A 26,249-nucleotide genomic window follows, 5' to 3' on the forward strand; every position below is an offset into this window, starting at 1 on the left:
CATAGCTAACCACTGGCTTGAAAGACATTACTTCATCTCATTCATTGCTTACAAGGATACAATGGCTGCTATTTTATAGATGAGGAATCTGAGATTCAGAGGGGTGAAGTAATCTGCCTGAGGTCACACAGAAGTGTGGAAAGTAGCAGAGCTGGGATTTGAGCCCATGTCTCCCTGGCTTCAGAAGCCCATGGATTTTCCCCTTGCCCCAGAAGCCTCCCAAGGTTACATAATTTCAATTCTTTATAAAATCTTTATAAAAGCCAAAGCTTTGCCCCAATCCAACAGACCGTGTATCATGAACCTGGATTCCATGTCACCAGAGGTTGGGAATTTTGTTCACAAGTTCATTTGTCCATTTCACTCAGCCAGTACTGGCTAAGCTTTTGTTGTGTGACCAACACTTTGCTGGGTGCTGTGATTATAATAGCTAGCAGCCTCGATGTGGTATAAAGCATATGCTATGTGAATGCTGGTCACGGACTAGGTGTCAACAGGACTTCTCCTTGGAGCCGTGACAAATTAGGAAGGGGAGTCTGGGTGTTTAGAGACATAGCAAACCCACAGGGACTATGTCAGGTTCTGTGCATAGAGGCAGTGAATTCTAGAAAATGGCACAGACTCCGAACTTGCACCAGACCTAGTAAATCTCAGTGTGGTCCCAGCTGTGTAACCTTGAGTCTTGTGATCTCTCTGAGCCTCAGTTCCCTGACTTGTACAATGGAAATAATAATGCCAATCTTAGAGCATTGTTAAGAGAGTGAAATGAGATCTCAAAGTTCCTTGCACATTGTCTGGCATAGAGATAGTGCCTTCCCCTGGGGATGTCACCAAAGTTTCTCTCCAGCCAAATCTTCCACATTTCCTGTCCTCCAGGCCAGGCACCTGGGTCTGCCACCAGGTGCTCTGACAGGCCCTGGGTTTAGGTCGCTGCCTTACACCAGTACTCCCTAGGGCCCTCCCTCCCCAGACTGGCAGAGAAGTGAGGTGGCTCTCTAAGGCCTCAGTGCAGGGCATGGAGCCAGAAGTGGCAGGAGGCAGAATCAGGCTCGCAGGAGCCTGGAGGCCTCACAGTGCGTTGGAACCTGGCCCAGTGAAAATTCAAGGGGCTAAATTGGGTGGACCACATTTTTTGTTTTTGCCCCTTCCACCTTTGACTTTTTGTTTGAGGGGTGAAGCCCATCGTTCTCACACTCTCCTGGTGAGGAGCCCCCTCTACTATAAAAAGGTGGGTGGGTTGAGTCCCCGGCACCCCGATGTGATTCCCTGTCCTTGTCCATCCTGCTCCCTGGGTTCCTCTCACCTCCACCTCCTGGTTTTCTTTTACCTCTCTGGCTGCTCCTTCACAGCTGCTCCATGGCTCCTCACTGCCCGTCAGAGTCTATCCTTAGCCTTCGGTCCTCTTATTCTAGAACATTCCACAGTTGATCATGTGTACTTCCATGGTTTCAGCCTCAGCCCAAACTCTGGTGACTTCCACATCTGTTCTCTACTTGCATTTCGGTCTTCCTGTTACACATTTTGATATGGCTTCCCTCTCAGCCGTCTCAAACCTACCCACCTGTGTAGTCTGCTGACAACAAAATGCCAAGACTGGGTGGTTTACATTTGCAACAACTCTGTTTTCAAATAAGATCACATGTATAGGTACCAGAGTCAGAACTTCAACAAGTCTTTTTGGGGGACACGGTTCACCCCATAACAGGAGGCCGGCCCATCTTTCCTACATGACCACTGTCATACCACGATGTTCCCTGGGGTAAAAATAATGGTTGTACTGTTTTAAGAATAGGAGGTCATGTGTCTAGAGAAGGCAGAACAGCACCCAGTTTCCTCCCAGTTCTAGGGGCTAGAAGTCCAAGGTTAAGGATTTGGCCAATTTGGTTTTTGATGAGGGCTTTCTTCCTGGCTTGCAGACAGCCACCTTCTCACCATGGCCTTGCATGGGCTTTCCTGGGTGCATGCATACACAGGAGAGAGAAAGAGAGAGAGAGAGAGAGAGAGAGAGAGAGAGAGAGAGAGAGAGAGAGCGCGCGAGTGCATGAGCCTTGTGGTGTTTCTTCTTAGAAAGACATCTATCCTCTCAGATCGGGGCCCTGTCCTTATGATCTCTTTAACCTTAATTACTTCCTTAGAGGCCCCATCTTCAAATACAGTCACACTAGGGGTTAAGAGCCTCAATACAGGAATTTGGGAGAGTTGGGGGAACACACAAGTTCAGTCTGTAACACCATCCAAAACCAAGCTCACCATCTCTGCCCCCATGCTCATGACCTACACCTGTGTACCCCATCTTCACGAACAGCACCACCATCCATCCCATCCCTAGGCCTCATCTCTGCCTCCTCCTTTTCCCTCTTCCCACCTCTGACTCCATTCCCAGATTCTGTCAGTTTTCCACGTCCCACTTCTCTTTCACTGCTGAGTTGAGTCCCTCCCTCATCCCCTCTCACTTGAATAACAGCAGAGTCTTCCTAACCAGCATCTCTGGCTCTAGTCCTCTCGCTCCCATCTGCCACATGGAGCAGTGATCTTCCCAGAATCCAAATCTGGCACAATTCTCTCCTAGTTAAAAAAATATGACAAGTTCTCATTGATTTTAGGATAAAGTATAACATTTTCTACATGACATCCAAAGTTCTCCATAATAATAATTCCACCAAGTTCTGGTTTCTATGAATCCATTCAAGATAAAAATCTCTCCAGTCGTATAGGGCCTAATTCAGCGCCTGGCACAGAACACATGCTCAGAAAAGCTTGTAGAATTAAATTGCAATGAGGATCTACTCAGTCACAATCAGGTACCCTCCCCAGCACCCTCTCGATTCCCTTTTGGTCCACTTTACCACCGACCTAGTGCACAGATGCCAAGAGCCCATGCATTCTCTATTGTCCTGTAGGATTTGTGGTTGGGCAAACCCAACTTATAATCAGGATCTTCCTTTGACTCCCTGTGTGCTAGTCTCTCCTCATCAATGAGCCTGAATTTCCTAATCTGTGAAGAGGGGCTCATGAATGGTTATCTCTCCAGGGTCTCATGAGGACTCAGTATAGTGAAGCACCCAGCATAGGGTCTGGCATTTAGTAAATGCTCAGTTGGAAGCTTACTCCCTTCTCTGCTTTCCAAGGCCTGCAGCTCTTCTTCCAACCTACGTCATTGCCTGAAGCTTCAGAATTACCTCTTCCTCCTTTTTAGCCCCCTGTTATTCCAACTCCTGGGGAGTTCCACACAGGATAGACATCTCGACTCAGGAATGGGCGGGGGTGGGGGGCGCGTAGCTGGGATGCAGGTTTCCCATAGGATGGCATAAGGCATCCAAGGGCAGAGGCCTCCCATATCCATCATTTCCACCCATTCCTTAGGCACACCTGGCTGCATCATCATCATCAATACCCACTCTGTCCCAATTTGAGCAGAGAGATACAACCTTAGGGGCAGGCAGGTGGCACTCCAGTATCATCCTTTCTTCCTTGTTGAAAGTATTAGCCTGGTGGGAAATTTGGGGCATTTGCTTCCCAGAAATTTCTCCAGTTCTGCTTGTCACAATCCCAGGTCTTGGGGTGGGGGAGGGGACTCCTGATCTGTCAATATCTGAGCACTCTGAGCCAGTCTCCCTCCATGGGGGCGACCAGCTGTGGGAAATGCATTCATAGTTGCAATTTCTTTGCTTCCCAGTAGAACAAGAAATATTTAAGGAACAGGCAATTAGCACTTACCAGAAACATTATAAAATTACATACAACTTGCTAACAAGTTTTAGCATCAATCTGGAAGTCTCCTTGCTTCCTTGCTGGAGTCTGGAATCTGGCAGCTTAATGCTGAATCTGGGAGGCTGGCCCAGGGGAGGAAGAAGCTGGGACCTGGACCCTGCAGACATGAAGGAGCAGGGCAGTAGAGATTATGCAGAGGGGGTGCCCAACAGTCCAGGGCATTTATGTTAGAAATGAGCTCATCTGTTTGTTCAACATTTTCTAAGGCCCTATGATGTGTTGCAGACAATGTTTAGAACACTGAGGCTACAAGGACAGCAAGACAATCTCTGCCTTCACCTAATTCATAGTCCATTTTCAGTAGCATAGAACAAGTGTTAGAAGACAAGGAAATACAAAGGAGGGGCAGCGAATCTTGCTCAAGGGCATCAGGGGAGTCTCCCTGGAGGAAGTGATGTTTGAAACTGAGACTTGCTTGAAGGATGAAAAGGAGTTTGTCAGACATCCTTGAGAGAGGGAATAGGTAGGCTTAGAAAGGTGACATGCAGATAAGATTGAAGCTAAAACCTCAGTAAAAATAAAGTCTGAGAGCAAGTTGGGGAGAAGAGGGCCAGGACTTGCTCTCTGCAGGCAGTGCCAAATCCCCTTCTTCAGAACTTCACTCCAGTGGTGGGCACTGCTGAGCCCCTGGAAGAGGTGGTGTTGGAGGCAGACTTCAAAGGAGGCCAAGGGCAGCTAACCAGCATCACTGACCACTCCCTCTAGGATACCGCCCTTCCTCTTGTCAGATGCCAAGCACATGGCTATTTTCAGCCTCTCGTCTGTTATTTTCGGTACACCTCTACTTCTTGTCTTTTCCACATAAACTGGAAGGCCCAAACATTCCAACTTTGGCCAAAAATATCACTAACATGTTCCTAAGACGCTCGCTGAGTTTCCATGATACCTCTAAAAGTTTTTCAGGCACCGGGAGCCAAAGTTGAGCTGGATACAAGCAGCAGCTGCCTCTTCTCAAAAAGTCCCAGTGGGATCCAGCCTGTTCTAGCCCCTGGAGACTGGGCTGGCAAACAGCAGAGGATGTTACCACATTAAAATTTGGCAGGAAGTAATTTGTCAATGAGATGTACTCTCTAAATACATAGCTTTTGCAAATGGTAAGCTTCAGTTTGGGGCCAACGCAGACAGCTTGGAGGCTACCTCCATGTCCATTGTTTCCAGCCTCCTTTGGCTGGTGACAGACCTATGACAGTGTTATGGAGGAAGGAGATGGGGAGGGAAGAATGTCACCCACTTCATCCAGCCATACCTCCATTCCACTTGTGGAAATCGTATGCGGAAGAACACATCAGTCCCCATAGGTACACGTATAGATGTGGGGTCTCTCACCTCCTGGTGCCCTTCGCATCATCAGAAGTAGAAAAGCAGAGTGGAGTGTGGTTATGAGGCAATCCAGGCGATCTGGGCATGCCCACAGGGTGATCCTAACGCACCGAAGATGTCCTGGTCACTCACTAGGGGTTTGTGCTGATTCAACAATGGGTCTGAGCACTTAGTAGGCATAAGACACTGGGCTTGGTTCTGGAGATACAAAGAGTGGAGGGGATGTGACCCTGGCTCTGAGGAGCTGACAACCCACAGGATGGAGCTTAAATGACTTATTGTTCATCAAACCAGGTCCTTCAGGGTCTCCCTCCAACCATTTCTCTGGCCTCTTCTCTCCATCACTTGAGCTTCCCACCACACTGAGCTTCTAGCTCTTCTGTAAACTCTACAGTCTTGTCCTCCGTTTCTCCTTTCCTCCTGTTTTCCTTCCATCCTCTCCTCCATCCTCCCCTCATCATTCCTCAAAAGTTTATTGAATCCCCTCTCTGTGCCCTGCACTTCACTAGAAAAGCTGGGATATAGACATTTCAAAAAACATTGGCTCAGTCTTCAAGAAACTTACCAATTAACAGTGGGAAACACACACCCAAAACTGCAGCACCCGTTGCTATAACAACAAAAATGTCCAAGGGGGCTGGGAGCGAGAGAGAAAGAGCTCCTAAGGCTGCCTGGGCGATTCGAAAGAAGGTCCCAGATGGGAACACACTTGCACCAACGCTGAAAGACAATTCTTTGTCTGGTAGACAAGCAAAGGGTGTTCATTTCAGGAAGAGAGGATGGCAGGTGCCACGTTAGAGCCGTGTGAAGGGCAGTTGGGCTCTGCAAACATCAGCGACAATAACACTGAGGAAATACGGCTAGTCACTGGTTACACACTGCATGCTGGACATTTTGACAATTATCTTGTGTACAGAAGCTCATTTAATCCTCACAACAACCTTGTTATTATTACCCTTTCCATTTTACGGATGACAAAACTAAGGCTCAGAGAAAATAAGTCACATGCCCAAGGTCTGTTCCTTAGTATCGGAGCCAGGATTTAGATCCTAGGCTTTGTGATGCCAGAGCTCTCGCCACTGCACTATTCCACCTCCCTACAGATCACCCAGTACCGTGCCGTGTGCATCTCAAGGTCGCCAATGGCCAAAGAGCAGGCTGGGTGGGAGGGGTAGGCCAGGGCCCTGCCATGCTGAGGAGTTAGGGTTTTAGTCTGTGGACTTGGGGAAGCTGTGAAAGGATCAATGAGCAGGGGATAGTAATCATCAGATTTTTCTTTCTTGTGCTGCTTTGTAGAGTATGAAATAGAAGGAAGAGCCAGGGGAACCATAGGCTGCTACTGGCACCCAGATGAGGAGCTGCAAGGGCTGAACTCAGGCAGGGAGAGACGGGGTGGAGAGCAGAGGGTTCTGGGTATGTGGGAGGAGGAGTCAACAGGAGGGGACTAAGGAGAGCTGAGGGAGAAGGACAAGGCAGAATCCAGGCTGACTCCCAGATTTGAACAACCTCTAAGAAACCTGTCCAGTGCTCTCAGCCAGAGGCCTGAGCTACCCCTTCTGCTGTCACCCAAGTCATGTGGTCAGGTCTACATCCTCTCCATTGTCCTTGTCATTTGTATTGGAATTACCCACCTGACTATGAGTTCTCCAGGGGCAGGGGCTGTGGGGCAGGCAACGCTGTACCTTTAGTGCTTAGTGTGGCATTTGGCAAAGTTTCCATGCAAAATGTTAGCTGAGCTCATACGTTAAACAGAGTATTCTGTGTGTTCCAGGGACTGTGCTAAGTGCTAGGTACACCGTGATCAAAGATACATAATGGATGCCTACCTTCATGGGGCTTACATTCTATGGGGTGGGAGTGAGGGAGGCTGGGTGGTGAATCATCTTGTGCCCAATGCCCAGCCAGAGCTCCAGAAGAACAAATTTTCATCCTTTTGTTCACTGTTATACCCCCAATGTCTAGAACAGTAACCAATAAAATACTTGTTGAATGAACAGATGGGTAGTTACAAGGGGCATCATTGCTATAAAGGGAAAAAATAGGGTGCCAAAAATGGGAGGGTTGCTTGAGCCCAGGAGTTTGAGGCTGCGGTAAGCTGTGATAGCACCACTGCACTCCAGTCTGGGCAACGGAGCAAGACCCTGTCTCAAAAGAAAAAATAAAAAGAATGGGGTGCAAAGAAAGAAAAGTAAAAGGGAAACGTCTAAGATCGAAGATGTATGGTCAAGGAAAATGTCTTGGAGGAGGTAACATTTTAAACCAAAGTCTGTTAATGCAAGGCGTTAGTCATGCCAACGGAAGAGGAGAGGAAGCTCAGGCTAGGGGAACAATGAGTTAGTGAAGGAGCCAGTGAAGCCTCCCAGCCTCATGTGAAAGGCAGCAAATCCTCATCTTCCTCCAAGCAGTGCCTCCCCTCTTGGAGCACATCAAATAGTGAATTTATAGAACCACATGATACAGTCCATTCTGTACAGACATTTTCATAAAAGATGATTCCAATTTGGTATTAGAAATGGAAAAACCTGGGGAGAAGAGTGAGGTTGATCACAGATGATGGGAATAAAACAGCCGAGAAAGGGGAAAGCAAATATGCTGAGTGGCAGAGCTCAGTCATGATGGACTTCTGAGGCATCTTAGAAGCAATCATCTCATGTTTTCCAGTTTGCTTTTGGTAGGCAAAAGGGGAGAGACAGGAGCAACGTTCATAAAACGGAATTATATTAAACCAGATAACAGGAAATTGCATGTGTGATTTTTCTGAAGTCAAAATCCATTTATCTATTTGCAATTCTGGGTCCTGACGTCAGACTTGGTCAGCACCTGACCAGAAGTGTCAGATCAAACACCTTTCAGGCAGGCCAGTAGAGCACAGGGAGCCCTTTACAGAAAGACAGGGACCTTGGTCCCTGTGTTTCCAGCAGGAGTTGACTCTGAGCTTGGAGAGAAGGCTTAGGCCAGGACAGGAGGCGTCAAAGGGACAGAAGCCAGCCAGCAGCCCCGTCTGCCTTCCTGGAAGGAGCTCCCAAACTCTCACCCCACCCTGCTCTGTTCTTCCTCTTCCTTCTACCCAATCTTGGTTCTCTGGGCAACACATCCCCCTATGCCTTGGAACTCTTTGCCAAATGCTCCCTTTAACCTGAGTTCCCATGAGGTCACCATGACCCTGTAGCCCTCTGCAGTGCTAGAAGCTCACTTCCCCACGCCGAATGAACTTCACCTTGAGAGGGGCTCGTGTGCTCGCTCGCCAATGCCGTTCCACCCACGTGTAAACCCCTTCCCCTTTGACCTTATGCTGTCTCCAGCTCTGACACTTTCTACCCCTCCTCATCACTGTCACTGGTCTCCTCCTCCCTATTTGCCATCACCTTGCCTCTCAGGCCTTGACCTTCTCACTTTCTTTCAGTGTACTTCACCCTGGCTGCAGCTGGACCTCATCATCAAGCACCTCTGAAATCTCAACTCCACATACTTCAGCTTTTTCACATGACACTCCCTCTACTCCTGCCCATCATCCCTTCCCAACCCCTATTTCCCCTATCGCCCCCTGGTCCCTTCACCTCTTTCCTTCTTCATCCTAAGCCCCTTGGATAACACTTTGGCCATTCTTTTGAACAACGTCTTCAGCTCCTTTGCCCCACGGTCTTCCATTTCTCTAAGCCCAATCCCCCCTCACTCAGTCAATCCTCCTACCCCTTCCTCTACTTCTACAGGAATCGAGTGGTCAAAGGCTGTTGGGACAAGTCATATAGCCCCGCTTGATGGTATCCCTATAAATGAGTCATCTGCACCCTCAGTGGGCCCCAGAGGTGCATTTTAATCCATCTAGGCATGATTTCCTCTTCCTCTGACAGCTTCAGACATTCTCCTCAAGTTGTTTTCCCATGACCTGTCCCTCACCTTCAGCAAAGACTGTGACCTCCTCCACTTAGAAAATAGAGCCTGTGTCATCACAGGATCTCCCTTGGTCTCCTGCCATCCTACCTGAAAACTCACTGCCACCACTTCTTCCCTCTTGACTGCGGTCTTGAGGGAAGGAGCATCCCTTGTGGTCTCTAATGTGTGCTCTCAGTCCCATGCCTCTCTCCTCTGGAGCCCCTGTAGGGACCCCCTTCTCCTCCAAATCGTCAGCTAACCATTCAATACATCTTTCCTCCCACCCCTTTATTCTTCTCTAGCATTTCAATATGGTCAAGTTTCCCCTGTACTAAACTACTTTAACCACTCCCACCCAGGCCATATGCCTCATGAGCTGCTACCTAATTTCTCTGGATAGAGTGGTATCACCTTCTCTTCTCCTGTTGGGTGTTGGCCTCATCAGTACACACAATCCTGACAGTATCAATGTGACCTCTTTTTGCTAACCTGTTTTACAATCCTATATAAACTTGCCTGCAGAATTCAAGGCTTTTGATCTTCTTGAAACTCATTCTTCTCTAAGCTCCTGTGACCCCACTCTCCCAGTCTAGCATTCTGCTGGTCCCTACATTGTCCCTAACTGTCCTGTCCTGGACCAACATCCCTTCTCACTCTCCTTGGGTCGTTTCATCCTTCTCATGGCTTCTTTTACAATCTACGAGCTGAATTTCTAGATCAGACTTCTCTCTTGAACTTAAGACCCATGTAGCTACTTCCTACTAGATATTTCTACTTGGAGGTCCCACTAGTACCTTAAAACTCAGCATCTCCTACTGACGATTCCATTCAGACCTATCTATACCTCTTCTTGCATTCTTGTCTCAGTGAGGGTACACCCAAGTGCCAAGACCAGGCACTTAGTTATATAACTAAACGTTAGCTGTGACAATAACTATTGGGTAATTACTGTCACTCCTATATCACAGTCCTACAAACAGTCTTACCTCTGGAACTGGGCAAGGGTTCTTCCCTCCATCTAAGGCCCTTCCTTCTCTCCTGCTGTTCCTTTTCACCTTCCTGGTTCCACCACAGCCTTAGGGCCTCAGCTTGGACACCACATCCTGCAAGAAGCCTTTCCTGACCCAGGACTGAGACTAGGGTCAGGTGAGCAGGGCACTCATGGGCACGAAATTTAAGTGATGGGGGGGAAAAAACGCAACAATTAAGATATATAACACTTAATGCAAATTGTTTTAAAAAATAATATTAATGTGAAATGTCCATGTTAAAACACATCTACATTTGAATCAAAGACAGTCTCTGACAGTGCTGGGACTATGGTGAGACCAGTGAGGTGAGTCATCTGAGCATAGGGTTGGATCCAGGCTTTATTTTAAATGTTGGTATTTTTCTTCATTGTGAACTGGATTTATGGCATTAATTGTGATTTTCTAAAAAAAATATTGCACTAAGATATTATTTGTCATGATAACTGAGATTTTGGTGCCCCTCGAAATTTTGGAGATGAGGTTAGTACTTCCACTCTCCACAGCCTATTTCCAGACTGATCCTCCAGGTTTGAGTTAGGTGCTTCTCCTATGTGCATCCACAGCACAAATCCCCTGTATCATAAATACCTGTTTATTTGTCTGTTCATTTCTTGAGGGCAGAGACCATGTCCAGATGTCAAGGATCTAGCAAAGCAACTGGCACACAATAGGTGCTCATTGCATTGTGCTTAAGTGGGTGCCCGTGATTGAATGATGGTAGGAGAAAGTGATGGGTGGGTGGATGTGGGCATGTGCGCAGGGCTGTGCCTGCACAATGGGAAGGCTGGGCAGATTCCTTCATCCCCCTTAGTATTCCCTTTCTCTTAAGCCAGTCACAGACTAGCTGCTGTGGGCAGGAATACAGGCACACGTACCTCACATGCATATCTCCTACAGCAATGGTAGGGCCTCGCTAGGAAACCTTATATCTGGGTTCTGCCCCTGGCAGCAGGAAGGATCCAGCTCTGGCTTCAAATGCTGTGTAACTTTCACCAGGTCTCAAAATGCCTGCAGTGACAGCCCTCACACCCCAGCCTATATCCCAGAAAGCATATCTGGGGACATCTGGAGGCAGGTGGGTTCTGCTGCTTGCTTCTCTACATTGACTTATCACAGGGGCCCCTTATTCTTTCCTTCAGATGCCCTGGAGCTCTGGGACCTGGAGCAAAGGGACCATGTTCCTGGAATGCCTCAGTGTATCCCCTCCCCCATCCCTGAGCCTGAGCAAAGCCAGCTTCAGAGGGGGTTCAGCTATGTTTTCAGCAGGCGTACTTGTAGAGGGTGAGGCTGGGGCACATGTGAGGTGAGAGGCAAGTAGGCTGACTTACATTTGAGATGCCTCACACCTGGCACATGGTCACACAGACTCCCCTGCACAAAGGAGGGGACCCTTGTTGCTCGACTTAGATGATCACACACACACACACACACGCACACTAACACACATACAACCCCAGCCATAGAATACCTTGTCCTGCCTGCTCTCAGCACAAAGCTGGCAGCCTTCATTTTGCAGTAACGTGAATGCAACAGTCAAGAGCCCGTCCATAAAAGGCAGTGCCTGGAGCTGATGGCAACTCTGACCAGCCCACAGAAGCCCCACAGTGTGGTAGGAAAGCCTTTGCAGAATCATCCCTGTCAGGATCACACACACCAACTTCAGGGACTGCGGTGCCTGACATCCCATGATGGTGTCTACAGAACAGGCAGGGTCCCTTTGTCCTGAGAATCCTGGGTAGGTGTCCAAAAAACTCCCCTGATGACTCTGGGCCCCTCTCTCCCAAATCGCAGGACTCATACAGTCCTCACCTCACTGTCTAGCACTGGCTTCATGACTTCCTGTCTGTCCTGCAGGACGCCCTTCTCCCCGGAAACAGAGCTCCTCCCTCAGAAACAGAGCTTCTCTCCTTCCCTCTTCTTCCTCCTCCCTTCCACCACCCCCTCCTTGTCCATCTCTCACAGCATTAAGCACAGCATGAGTGGAAGTGGGGGTGACTCCAGAGGAAGCTCCAGAGGCTTGGCCGGGACATACTCCTTTCCAGAAGCGTCTGAGTCCTGACTGCCTCTCCAGTGAGGTAGCTAGCCCATCATGCCCACTGGGTTCAGGACCCCCAGAGCTGTCTCAGAGAACCCACTCCATGTCTGACTCACCACTGTTAACTCAAGTGAACTTTCAAAGCATACTCAGTGAGTCATTTGCTTCATTTTACCTGCTACCATCTCAAATTGAATTAAGGAAACATCTCCATGAAGGTGCTTCCACGTCAGCAGGCAGTGAACATTTATTCTCAATTAATCTCTGGTTTGAGAAAAAGACAGGGAGCAAAGCCTCAACTGCTGTGTCGTCTTGCACTTGCCTTTGCTGCTCAGAAATGGACTACTTGAGATCTGTCATGTGACATTAGCAGTTCAGATGCAAGATCAGGTTCAGTGAGGAAGTCTCCAAAGACTTCTAATGCTGTGGAACTTGTTGCTCCTGGGACAGGTAACCTGTGAAGAATGTAGACCCACCTTCTCCCTAAAATTGCTTCATCTCATATTGGATTTAGGGAGAGGTAAGGGGTCAAAACATCCAAGCATCTAGAACACTTTATGTGGACACAGAGTCTCAGGCACTTGATAGCTGGAAGCCCATTCATCCTAGGATGCTGCAATGAAACAGGACATTGCAGGATTTCTCACAAACCTCATTCCTTATAAGAACATTGAATCCTACCTGTGTCACTCTGAACACTGACTTATGGCAGAAGAGCAGCAGAGCATGTCATGTGGACCTTCAGCTCCAAGAGAGGTATAAAGTCACCTTTTGTCTCTGTTTTCTCATCTTCCTGTCTTTCAGAGATCGAGCAGGGCAGTTGCGGTGACCCTGGCATACCTGCGTATGGCCGGAGGGAAGGCTCCCGGTTTCGCCACGGTGACACACTCAAGTTTGAGTGCCAGCCCGCCTTCGAGCTGGTGGGACAGAAGGCAATCACATGCCAAAAGAATAACCAATGGTCGGCTAAGAAGCCAGGCTGCGTGTGTAAGTGAGCAGGGAGGAGGCCATGCCAGGGTCTTCACCGAGAGGCAGGGGCCCATTTCCTAGCTAGTCCAGGGGCCCCGTCCCTGGGAACCTTGCAGGTTGTAACAAAAGCTGCACTCTGGTTGGTTTATTCTACTCCTCGGAACGTTGCTGGTGGGGTCCTCATTTCTGGCAGGCAAAGTCGACTATAGCACTGAGAACAAGTGCTCTTGACATTTGGTGATGTTCTTCAATGCCATCTTACCCTTCTTGGTGATCCTTAAGAGCAAGGAGATACCACTGGGGCTTAGCCCACCAGGCTCAGACCCAGACACTTCCTACTCACCCTCATTGCCACCACTGGCACCATCTAATCAAGCAAGGTGGAAGGGACTGGCAAGTTTGTAAGACTGTAGACACCACCAACCTTCAGTGCTGTGGGAAACTGGCCTTGCGAGGATATAAACAGTTTCCTAAAATTGCTTCATCTCATATTGGATTTAGGGAGGGATAAGAGATCAAGCTATCTTTGGACTGTTGATCTTTTGGGGAAGGGGTTGGTGTTGAGTTGTCTGTTCTGTAGAGATAACAAAGAAGCCCTTCTTCCTTCCTCTTGGATGACCTGACCATACTTTGCAGCACAAATGACATCTTAAATTTTCAGTCGCAGCGGGATTGGCAAGGATGAGGGGCTGTGTATAGCCAAGGGAGGCCCAGGCATGGTCTCTGTTGGGAAATCAAAATTTCCAGCTTCTCTGGGCTGTCACGTCTTCTCCCATCCCTTGTCACTCCACCTTCTCCATCTCTTTCCATGTGCTTCTCTCAGGGAAAGACAGGCATCCTGATCCTCAGATCCTTCCCCCGGCTCAGTGTGTTACTTGGGGTCTTGAGTTCTGCACACTAGAGATCGGTTATCCCTCGGGGCTGGGAGAGGAATAGCCTGGGAGACTGTCAGGGTCTCTGTGATGACTGAGAGTTTGGTGTATGAGTTGATGAGTTGGGATGTACCATGGTGATTATACTTTCTAAATGAAACAAAAATCACTTTGTCTGACAAAGCATTTTGATGACTTTTGAGTTTATTTATGTAAAAAGTCTTGAGAGGTTTAAAGATCAAATCAACCTTAAATACACATTGAACAAATCACCCTTATTGAAAAAAAAAAAATTGAATGATATCTGCCCATCTCTGCTCCCCACTGTGGTTAGAATATAGAGCCCAACAGCATTAGCCGCGTAGCATGCTGGGAGCCACAAGGACCTGGAGGAGCAGGGAGCAGCTCAGGGCAGGCAAACACAAAGGCTCTGTCCATTGCAGAGACCAAGCCCAGGGACGGGTGCACGGGGCAGGGCTCTGTAGAGGCAGGGCCTGAGAAGATAAAGGTACACACAGTGGGAGCCCCAGGTGCCATGGGGGCTTAATCTCTTCAATCCATCTAGATAAAACAAGGCAGGGAGAAATGGAGGAGGATCTAGCTTCTGCGACAAAGAGCTGGGAGGATTGACATGGGAAGCAAAACCAGCCAGCCTCTTAGGACCAGGATAAGGTTCACTGTCCCTCAAGCTGAAAGAGGCAGGTAGCAGAATGCCAGCTGAGGAACTGTTGCTTGACCCCTCCAAGAGTTTACTTGGCTCTTTGGCTCTTAGGAGCAGGTTTAGAACATCCTTGTAAAACCTTTACCAAGGGCAGAAGACCTTGAAGTGCTGCCCAGCAGGCCCTTGGTGTTCACAAGCAGGGCTGGCAGCCTCCAGTGAGCTGGGCACTGCTTGCAAACAGCTGAGAAGGAAAGAGGATAGGGCTGTCTCGACAAGTACGTGTCAGTGCTCCCTGTGGTTTAAAACAAGGATGAGGGGCCTGAGGCTTATGGATGAAAGCTAAGCAGGTACTCTGGGGAGACGACATGGCATTTCTTCTTCTAGACAATTCTGGTTTAGAGCAGGATGACATCCCCAGGCACTTCCATCACGCAAGTGTGTCTGGACGTTGGAGAGTAACGGGACACAGCTTGAATCTCAGGGATGCTGGCTTCCATGGAGGAAGCCAGAGGGAACGAACTGGCCCCATGCCTTTGCAGCATATAGCCAGGTCACACTTGCATTTCAACAAAGTGAGGGACTTCCATCTGCCCACTCTCTACGGAGTACCCAGCAGGCAAGCTGATGCTTTTATAGGTCCTGGGCTTTGCCCTCAGAGAGCTCATAGTTCAAGTGCTGATAAGAAAGTATGGTGATAAGAAAGGCCTGGTGCACTGAGATGACTTTGGTGTCAAAATCTGAAGACCAGATTCTTAGTTCTAGCTCAGCTTTGTGACTAAAGCCAGGCATCTTCTCTCTGGATTTTCATGTACTGACCTATCCAATAGGGTAGCACTCCATTCTGGCTCCAAAAATTCTAAACTTCTATGATCATATTTATAGAAAAAGATCACTACGACATGAATAGTCCTCACATTTTCCACAATAAGTACCTGGAAGCTACTTTGAAAGTGGATCGTTATAGAGCAGGTCATACTTTGGTTGGGGGACAGTGTTAAACTTTGGTGTTCTGCTGTTAACTCTAGATCAAATATATTATAGTGTTATCAATAGAAAAGGGACAATACCTATAAACGTCTATAAAAATATAAAATATAAGGTTGGTCTCTGTGTTTTATAAAGTGCTTATAAATGTACATACAAAAGCTCCTCTGGCAAAAGTCAGCATAAGTGCCCTAAATTTTACAATACATTAGTCACAATAAATATTAATACAATACTTGGCAAACAACATTGCCCTTTCCTTATTGAGAGCTAGAAGGGGATTGGGGATATTAGTTCAATGGCTCAAATTTCTTTGAGAAGTTGCCTGAATAGATGCAAAGTATTATATTGTTCTTCTCTTGAAATATTTTCTTCAAAACAACTCTTTACTAGGGAATTACCTTGCCAAGAATACACAAATACACTCTTCCTTCATGTTCCAAAACATATTCTGTAGCAAGCAGAGACTTCAGAATCATTTTGTTGGCTTTCGAGCTGCCCTCACAGTAGTAGATGCTCAATAGATAGTCTTTTGTTAATTTAGGTTTTTAAGAAGATGATTTATCTCACAGTGAAAAACGTTTTGAAAGAAAAGATGGAACCAGCTTCTTTGCTCTTACTCTCTGGTCCTTAGTTAATTCACATCTTCAGGGACCCATGCTCAAAATCAATGGGAAGTAATACCACTTTCCATCCATTCAAGCTATTGACCGCCTGTCTTCCCTGTGCTGAGCACCATGCATTGGATTCAGAGTTGTTCATTCTCTGCCTAGGAAATTTGCTCATCCTGGCTATCATGGTGGGAAAACTTTGGCCAGGCTGCACATATTCTTTACCTTCCAGAAGCTTTGCCCATTTTACCTCCTTCCTTATAAAAGAATAGAGAGCATTTCCCATACAATCTTGTCCAGTTATTCTTCCACCACAAGAGATACAATGGGAAGGAAGATACAAATAACTGATAGTGGTTTGCACAATACTTCATGCTTTGTTGACAGGCTGGCAGAATGCTTCACACTTCTTAAGGAAGCCAGGGAACCAATTATCAATCCATTAGCAGCCACTTTCAAAAGAAGCTTCAAAACAGCCTTCACCAGAGATATGCCATGAATGCATGAATGCACACTTTCCTTTGCCATTTTGTAAACCACCTTAAGAAGATGTGAATCCTAATTGCTCAGTTCTTAATGTGTATAGTATATGTGTGAAATGTGAAGGCAGGGACTTCTTGGATGTATACGATTTAAGTTACAAATCAGCAATCTAATCTTGAGAGGTCAAGGGAGGGAAAATTGAATCCTTGGGTGCTCAGGGAAAATGTCCCAGAAAATACAAGACTTGAGCTGGGCTTTTGGAGAGTTGGAAGGGAAAGTAGGATTTTCTAAACAGAGATGCTGTGGGAAACAGCCCTCTGCTGGTATCTTCCAGTCCTTTACCCTGACTTCCTCTTACTTCTCCCACCTTCTGTTCTGGTAACACACACACACACACACACACACACACACACACACACACACACATATGCTGGAATGAATTGGGTAATGGGATCTGCAAGAAGCTGGTCTCTCCCGTGGACCATTACTCTAGAGTCGAGTTGCTCAAACTTAGCACTATTGCTATTTTGGCCCAGATAATAATTTTTGTGTGGAGCAGTCTTGTGTATTATAGGATATTTAACATATCTCTGTCCTCTGCCCACTAAATACCAGTAGCACCCGCCCCACACACCAGTTGTGGCAGCCAAAAATATCTCTATACATTGCCAAATATTCCTTGGGGGGAAAAAAATCACAGATGAAGAACCACTAGTCTAGGATAACTTAGTTTTGTCAAATTCCAAATATGAAGAATCCTATGGATTTGTGTTTTAAGTGAGGCTATGATTAAAGTCTGTAGCATTATGACAATGGGAGGGCATGGGTTAGAGGAGGATGCAAATTTTATTAAATGTTCTACATTATTGGGAAGATATGAGTCTTCCCTACTATGTTATGGAGTATTTATTCTCTCAATTTATGCATTAAAACAAGGTTCAAAGAAATGTAACTAACACAATGGCCATAGAACCACTAAATAATAGGCTGGAATTTGAGCTATTAATTGACAGAGCAGCAATTTGCACCCAGGTTCTTGCTGCAAGTCCTGCACTCTCCATTGCGCTAGATTTCTAGAAGTTTAGGGATCATCTGAAAAGTAAGGCCAAGGAAGCCTTAGGGCAAAATTCTAGGCCAGAGTACAGAAGCAAACTGCTGGCTGAGTTACCTTCATGAAGTAACAAAGGTTGACAAGAGTTAGTTCTAAATCCAAGAAAGATAGATTTGTGACCCTTATTGGAACTCTGTCAATATTGTATACCCCCAACATACAATATACTGGGGTTGGAACCTCTTCTTAATCTTTACTTTTTCTCCGTTCCTTCTACCCATTCATTTATTTATCCATCTTGATTTATTGAGTACCTGCTATGTACAAAGTCAGCTGCATAAGAGGGTATGGCTGTTTCTGGTCAAATTCTAAACTGAAGGGCCTTTGGGGATGATCCTCCTCAGGTTAAAGAGACAATCTCATGGTGCCATGTTCTATATAATGTGCTGTAACTCTATCTCTAGACGTATCTGGAGCTCAAGGGCCAATACTTGACGTAGACTTTTGGTATGTTCTCATATCTTTAAAGTTTAAGCTAATTTAATGGTTTAAATAAATCTAAAAGTTTAAATAAAGGAAATATTCGTATTCTCTCTCCCTTAAACCAAACTGACTTCAAATTTGACCAGTCTTTTTTTATTCTTACCCATCTATACACATATGTTCTGTGGTCTTCATCAGAGTGGGCATACCATTTTGCATTCTATGTTTTAAAGCCCATATTCTGTTGTGAATCTTACCATGTTGCTACATGTATTTCATAGTTATCATTCTTAAAAATCTATGGGTTCTTCTGTCAAGTGAGTAAACCATGACTTATTCAACCAATTATATTCAATTATTTTACATAAGGCTATAATGAACATCTTCAGGCCTATGGCTTTTTCTTCTCTTGAATTATTTCCTTAGAATAAATTTCTAGGAGTGACATTATCGGATCAGGGCATGAATATTTTTATGACTCTTGATGCATACTATTGTATGGTTCCCCCCATATATTGTGTCGGTTCATAATGCCGTAGCAAAAGCTGTAAGATTAAGAACAAGATTCATAAAATGTGTGATCTTTCCATCTAGAAACATGGCATGCCTCTCTTTCATGTGTATCTGCTTTCACTTTTCTAAAGATAACAACTTTGTGGTTTTCTTCATTTAGGTCACATATATATTGCTTGCAAACTTTGTTAGCTTCACTAAATTCCAAATATTTGTGTGGCCTTTTAAAAGCTGCTAATAGCTAGAAGTTGAATCTAATTCTGTAGCACACCTTTGTTGACTACTGTAAAGAGCCCAAGGTTTAGTGCCGCGAGTTCAGAGATGAATTGAGCACAGTCCATGTCCTCAAGGAGCTCTCTTCATGTGGTGATAGACACCATTATGTAAATGAAGCGGGCCCTTGTGGCTTATAATTTAGTTTTTCAATGAGAAAACATTGGTGCTGTGAATATTAGGTTCATTCTTTTATTTAACACGTATTTATTGAGTGCCTGCAATGTGGCAGGCATCATAGTCGGTACTGAACAGAAGAGCAACAGCCCCTCTTCTCATGGGGCATAGACTTGACATCATCTCTGTTAGAATGGTTGGGCCCGAAAGATGAGAGGCCCTGCTCGAAAAGGAGACATCCAAGAGGCAGCAGCGGGTTCTGGGAGAAGCCATAGGGTTTGGTCCTATGCAAAAGGGACACGTTCCATAGATACATTGACGCACACATAAACACCCATGTACACACGCACGCCCACACTGCAGGACTGGGTACTTGGGTTTGCAATAGTTCCTATAGGGGTTGGCTGCTGCCTAATGGATGTGAGTGAAGAAGGGAGGTGGGTTTATGAAAGCACAGTCTGGAGACAGACTGCTGGGTAGCCATGGGCCAGAGACATGTCCCTCCTGGGGTAAGAGGTATAAAAGAGGTGTCTGGAGGACTGCCAAGATTGCCATTGCAGGACACTGGATGGAGACTTCAGTCTTGGCCTTTCTTCAGCCCACCTGGGTCCAGCCCTGTCTAGGAGGGACATGGGACATTTGCTGTTTCCAATCCCTGTATAGCGACTATTGGTACTGACATGTGGCTACTGGGGTGTTGGTATTTTCCTTCCCATTTGAAGGCATTCTTTCTAAACTGTCTATAGAAATTCTTTGTAGTATTTGATATATGTATTTTCCCAATCTCATTTTCCCTTTTTGTTTTCTATTTTTCACTGTATAGTTGTCTTACATTTCTGTATAAACAAATCTCTCAGTATTTGTGATTTCTTTTCAAAGCTGACAAAGTTATTCTGCCATGGATCTGAGAAACAGTTCATTTTATTTTTGGTTATTTGTCAGTAACTTGATTTTTTAAAATATAATTTGTTTATCTGGAGTTTACTTAGATGAATGTATAATATTGTCCAAACTATTATGCAGTTTTCCAACAGAATTTATTAAGTAATTCATTTCCCTTTTGATTTGAGGGAAATGAATTGTTTTATTACATACTGAATCCTCAAATGTAGTTAAGTCTATTTCTTGAGTCACCACTTTGTTCTGCTGCTCTATTTCTATCTTAGCACTGGTATTGAATAATTTTAATTGTTGTTTTATAATGTGTTCTAATATCTGGCAGAGCTAGAAACAACTCCTTCCTCCCTTAATTATTTTCTCTTTCAGAATATTCATTGTTATTCTCATCTGTTTGTTGTTCAAGATTAATTTTAGAATCATTTTGTCAGAGTAAAAAAAAATTCCTATTGGGATTTTGTATGTGCACTCCTGTTAAAATATAAATTAACTTGAAGAAAATAGGCATTTTTATAATACACAGCCCTCAAATCCAGACACATGTTTTTGTTCGCCTACTTTCGTTTTTCTAAATATAACAGCTCCATGGTTTTCTTCATATAGGTCACATACATTGCTTCACATACATTGCTTGTTACCTTTATTCTTAAATAAGCAGGTCCTTTTTTCACTTCTCCTCCCACCCTGACCTCAATGCCACATGCACAGGTGAAGCATGCTCTATTTTCCCTCCTCTCTATGGCTGAAACCTAGTGTTTCCTGTAAACATACAATCCCAGATTTTCCAGGACAAATGTAATTTCAAACATCATTTCCCTTGGCCCACAAAATATGATCACAATAGCTAGAGTCCTTGGAAATTGCCTTTTTCAAATGATCAGAGCCAGAGTTGGGATCAGCAAAGGTTTAAATGCATCAGCCTCAGCATGGGGGATAATATTCCCGGGAACTGTTTGTGATCAGGCCAGGGACGGTGATCAGTGTGAGCTTCCTCTGCTTAATGTAACATTCTCCTCATTTCCCTAGACTTCCTTCAAGGTTTCATTGACCTACAGATGGCCCCAGAAAATAAGCAGGGAACTTAGGGAGTCCCAGGGCTTCCTCCCTCTGTTATCCAACCCTCGAGAGCCTGAACACTGAAGACCTGTGTTCTCCCTTTGCTAGTGGTGGGCAGAGCGGGGGGTGCCCGCTCTATGGAGTGCTCCCAGTGATATGAAGGGGACGTCGCCTTGAGTGGAAAGACAGGGGTGGTAGCAGGATGGGGGAGGGTCTGTGTCTGCTACTGTACTGGAGAATGGGCACTAGTCATAGCTAGTCAAGCATCCCAGGGCCATGGGGCAGCCTGAGAAGGGTATGCCAGAGTTGAGGGAGTCCAGGGCTGAAAGAGCTGACCCTGGATGAAGGAATGGGTCACAAAGGAGGCTGCTGGTGTTGCCTCTCAGAATGTACAAGGAGGTGGAGTCCCTTCTTGTGCTACCAGGCCAGTGTAGGTCACATCATTGCTTGTTACCTTTGTTTTCAAATAGGCAGATACTTTATGGGAGAAGGAAGCTTCTGGATTGAATCAGGTCCTTACCCAAGGGAATAGGGTCTATCCCGGCTGAGTATATCCCTGACCCAGTCAGCAGCTTCAGTCTCCAAAAAGAGACTTCAGTCTCACATCAGAGACTAGAGAGGAAACCATGAACCAGAATAGAAGCCCAGTCCCTGGGCTGGGGCATACATATTGAAGAAGGGTTAGCAGGAGAGGGAGATCCTAAAACTGAGTGAACCTATGGGTATGCTGGGCTTCTCACAAGCCCACCAGTGACCGGCCCTGTGCAGCCACACACACCTTACCCCACCAGTTTGTGGGAATGGACCTTCCCAATGTACCATCATGCTTAGCTGGGCTTGGCTCAGAATCTGGCTGTAAGAACCGAGCCCACGGGATCCAGGTCTTCAGTGTACCTGGCCAGGGTGAGATCACGGAGACTGAAGGGATGGCTCACAAAGGAGGCTCCCAGCATTTCCTATCAGGATGTCCAAGGAAGTAGTCAACACTTTCCCTGCCAGGCCAGTGTGGGTCACATCACTTGTTTCCTTTATGTCTAAATAGTCAGGTACTTTATAGGAGAAGGAAGTGTCTTTGGTGGCCCTGCCTAGTCTAAAGTAGACCCAAACCCAGCTAACCATTAGAATCACTCATAGGCCTTTTAAAATACAGAATTCTTGACCTTGTCCCCCAAAATTCCAATTCAGTAGGTCCAAAATGGGGCCTAGGAATTGTAGTTCTAAAAAACTCCTAGATGATCTAGACATTAGGTCATATTTCTGAACAACTAGTATGGAACGCATACTGTATGCCAGTTCCTTGGGGGAAGTTTTGTGTCATTTCTGTGAGGTTTGATCCCTTGAATTCCTCTCTTGAGTTCCTTTCTTGAATTCCTCTGGGCTAACAGGAAGGCTTGAGCTCTTGGATTACATCATGCCAAGACACTTTTTTCCTAGCTAATACTTGTGTCATGCCAAGATACATGGGGTTGTGATGCATGTGGTGATATGTTGTGTTCATATGCTGTTGCTATTAAGTTGGCCAGGCTGAGCTGCCGTAACTCAGTTGTTAGGATGATTGTAGTCTCCTTGGGTCCATGGGATGTTGACCTCCATGTTGGTATCCCATCAGGGAATGAGATGCATGGTCCAGTACTCTGACATTACAACTTGATGTTTTTCATTTAATTTAAATGCAGCAAAATGTGGAAGGGAGTGGGTACTATGTACTGACCATTACACTCAGCACTGGGCAAGTGATGAAGATGATTCAAACATGGTTCTTGCCCTCCAAGAGCTCATAGTCTAGTGAGTAAGATAAGCATGTACTTTTATTTTAAAGCAGTCTCTGAATTATTGCAGTCATAGTTGTGGTCACAAAGTGCTACCAGAATGTAGAGGAAGAAAAAATCATTCCAACTGGCAGAATTTCAGAAGTCTTCTTGGAAGATTGTAGCACAGGCAAAATTTCAGTCCAATCCAACCCAGGAATCTGTCCAAAACCAAACTGTGAACACAGCTTAATCCAAGGCCCAGTTCAAAGGCCTTATTCCTACAACTAAGAGTCCTGGTCCAAGGTATATTAGGACCACAGCTACCTGTGTGGAATAGGGACTAGGAAAACTGGCCAAGCTTTAGGAGTCTAATCCTGGGCTGTGACCTCTACTTATAGGGGAATGGGGTATCTCTGTCATTCTCACTTCAGCTTCCACCTTTGGGATCAAGCCAACAGGCTCTGTTTTCTCTGTAAAATGTGCAAAGCTTGTGTATGTGTTCTCCACTGTTCTCTGCCATGCCTGACTCAGAGAGCTATGGAGGCCAACACAGAGTTTCCCCAACCAGTGTCTGTTTTCACAGCAGCTGGCTCAAAAGCTGGAGCATGAAGTTCTATCAATACCCCAACCCTGTTCTTTGAGCCTCTTGGTGAATTTGTCATCTTCCTTGAACATATGTGCATTACTATCAGCCCTCAGTGACGTGGGTGTCCTCAGACTCTGTGGTCCTTGGGGAAGGCACTACATACGTTTTCTAGGGTTTGGCTTTCTAAGAGAGCCTTGGGTTACCCCTCTTGTGTTGATTGGCCCTTCCTCTAGGCCTTATGTACAAGAGCAATCTTTTGGGGGACTCAGGGGAGGTGGGTTCAGAGAAAAGGTTCCTGGCCCTAGGCTACCTGATCAACTCTCATCTTGCTCTGGGACTCAGATCAGACTCCCCGTGGTCTTGCAGGGAGCTCTCCCAGGCTACCTGTAAAATCCCTTGGATTATTGTATTTCCCCTGAAGGAAAATCCAAATGTACTTCCTTGTGTTCATGGAGAACAACCAGCATGTATTCTTTTCCAGTCTTCAGTGGGTCGTGGTCTGGGGCATGAATGCACTATGGCAGTTCTAGACTCCCTGAGTGAGGATGCTCTGATGAACAGGCTTAGAATGCATGATGAAGGTCTCTAACAGAGCTCAGGGGCTCAGGTGAAGAGGACAGGCCCTGGGTGCCTCAAAGACCAAGGGACCTGGGCCTATAGTCCTGAGAACATCCCCTGAGTTGTTGAAGATGTGGTCCACACCCTTTCTTGAATTCCTCTGGGCTAATGGGAAGGCTTGAGCTCTTGGATTTCATCATGCCAAGATACTTTTTTCCTAGCTAATAACTGTGCCTGGCTGACCAGGTTAATAAGAGCAGCTGAAGCTAACCTTAGCTGGGTATAGAAACCAGCTGGGATCTACCCATGTAGCAAGGATAAGACCCTATGAGTATCACTCATAGGATCCTGGGGGCTGGGTGCAGGCAGCTGTGGGATCTCACAGGAGATAAGCACTTTTGAGTAGCCTTTGCTTAGGACATGGAAAGACTGGGTCATCTGGACTTCTCTCTGTTTCCCAACATGTCACAGTTCCTCAGAATCTCACAATGAGACTCAGGACTGACAGAATATCCAACACTCAAGTGAAGAGCTGTTCAGTACCAGGTACCCCCGTGCAGCTGATAGTGCCTCTCCTTTCTAAGTGATCTGCTGACAGATCTGCTCACAGAAGGTGCCTCACCAGGTCACAGTTGGCAGCCGAGCAGTCAGTCATTCCTGCAAATGGAGAGTTTTGTCAGAATCTTCTGGACTTGGACTTACCCGTTCATTCCTTGAGGAGAGGAGGGACTGATGATCAAAGAGCAAACCTTTTGGCCTGGGGTCTTGCTGGATTGAGGGTGTGATATGGGAGAAGTGGGGAGACACCACTTTTGCTGCCTTAGTAGGCTGGTTAAGACTAGGAGATACGGCCGGGTGCGGTGGCTCAAGCCTGTAATCCCAGCACTTTGGGAGGCCGAGACGGGCGGATCACAAGGTCAGGAGATCGAGACCATCCTGGCTAACATGGTGAAACCCCGTCTCTACTAAAAATACAAAAAAACTAGCCGGGCGAGGTGGCGGGCGCCTGTAGTCCCAGCTACTCGGGAGGCTGAGGCAGGAGAATGGCGTAAACCCGGGAGGCGGAGCTTGCAGTGAGCTGAGATCCGGCCACTGCACTCCAGCCTGGGCGACAGAGCGAGACTCTGTCTCAAAAAAAAAAAAAAAAAAAAAAAAAAAAAAAAGACTAGGAGATACACCAAGCAGAAACATGCATGGAAACACCTATCAGCAGCAGAGTGGGGATGTCTCTCTTGTTTCAAATTCAGCCAAAATTGAATGTATACCTTCCCTGAGCCCAGCACGGTGCTGTGCTCCATGACTTCACAAACTTCATTGCATTGAGTCTTCACAACAAAGCTGTAATTTAGAAGTTATTAATCCCATTTTTATACACGAGGGAAAGGACTCAATGATATAAAGTAACTGCCCTCTTCCTCCCTCCCAAATGTGTACAACTAATAAGTGAAAAATACATGCAAACCCCCAATTTTTAGAAGGATTCATATTTGCTCCAACTTTGGCATGGTGGCTTGGTCTGGCTATATATATTTTCCAAAGAACTTATGGTCTGTTTTCAAGGTAAAAGCTGAGCCCCAGGAGTGTGGACTCAGCTACTTCCCAGTAGCATAGGCAGGGGATCTTTTTCGTGCTTTGTTCCATAAGGTATCAGAATCTTTCCTGTGAGTTGGGAACATGAGTTTCTCAGCCAGCCATTGAGGAATGCATGAAAATCCCAGTGCAGAGCCTGGCCTTGGGAAAGACCTCTAAACATCTCAATGAAGAGGGCCTTAAGGCCAGGGTAAGCACCTGGAATGGTTGGTGGGGGCATTGCATTATTCCAGAGGTGTGGCAAGAATCAGTCATCGTCACAGGGTAACTCCAGGCAGTGGGTAATTTCCAGAGGTTATGCTGATAAACAGTCATGTAATTTATACCAAGAACCTAGCCAACCTCTATAGGATACAGGTAACAGGGTTCAGCCATAGAGGGCAAGAACGTAGCAATCATCAGACCCCTACCAATGAGCTTCAGTTTAGGATTCCAGTTCCAGAGGGGACTGCGTTATGAATGAGGAATTTAAAGCAAAGCTAGTTTCATGAGTAGTTGCTACCATGAGTAGGGTGACAATATATCCCTATTCGCTTGGGACAATCCCAGTTTACATCTTTTGTTCTAGGTAATTATTCATAGTGCCACCTTTCATTCTCAAAACTAGTTTGGGCACTATGTTATGTGGGCACCCTGATATGCCAAAGACTTCATGCCGAGAAAGGAATTGGGCCTCAGTGAATGATTTGAATGCCAAGAGGGATCTCTGAGTCAAAGATCTATGAGACTATATGTAGTGGTTTATTTATTTTTTTTTTTCTTAC

The 26,249-nt window shown here is 46.1% G+C and overlaps 1 protein-coding gene across 1 annotated transcript in view; it reads left to right on the top strand.

Annotated features, from left to right (window-relative positions):
• Positions 1–26,249, top strand: part of CSMD2 (CUB and Sushi multiple domains 2) — a 649,885-nt gene that overhangs the window by 381,891 nt on the left and 241,745 nt on the right. The window contains exon 13 of the mRNA XM_015134762.3: positions 12,835–13,017. Coding sequence (XP_014990248.3) covers positions 12,835–13,017 — 183 coding nt within the window. The remainder of the gene's footprint in view (positions 1–12,834; positions 13,018–26,249) is intronic.

The sequence above is a fragment of the Macaca mulatta genome, chromosome 1 (genome assembly GCF_049350105.2).
Source record: "Macaca mulatta isolate MMU2019108-1 chromosome 1, T2T-MMU8v2.0, whole genome shotgun sequence".
In the NCBI taxonomy this organism is placed as follows: Eukaryota; Metazoa; Chordata; class Mammalia; order Primates; family Cercopithecidae; genus Macaca; species Macaca mulatta.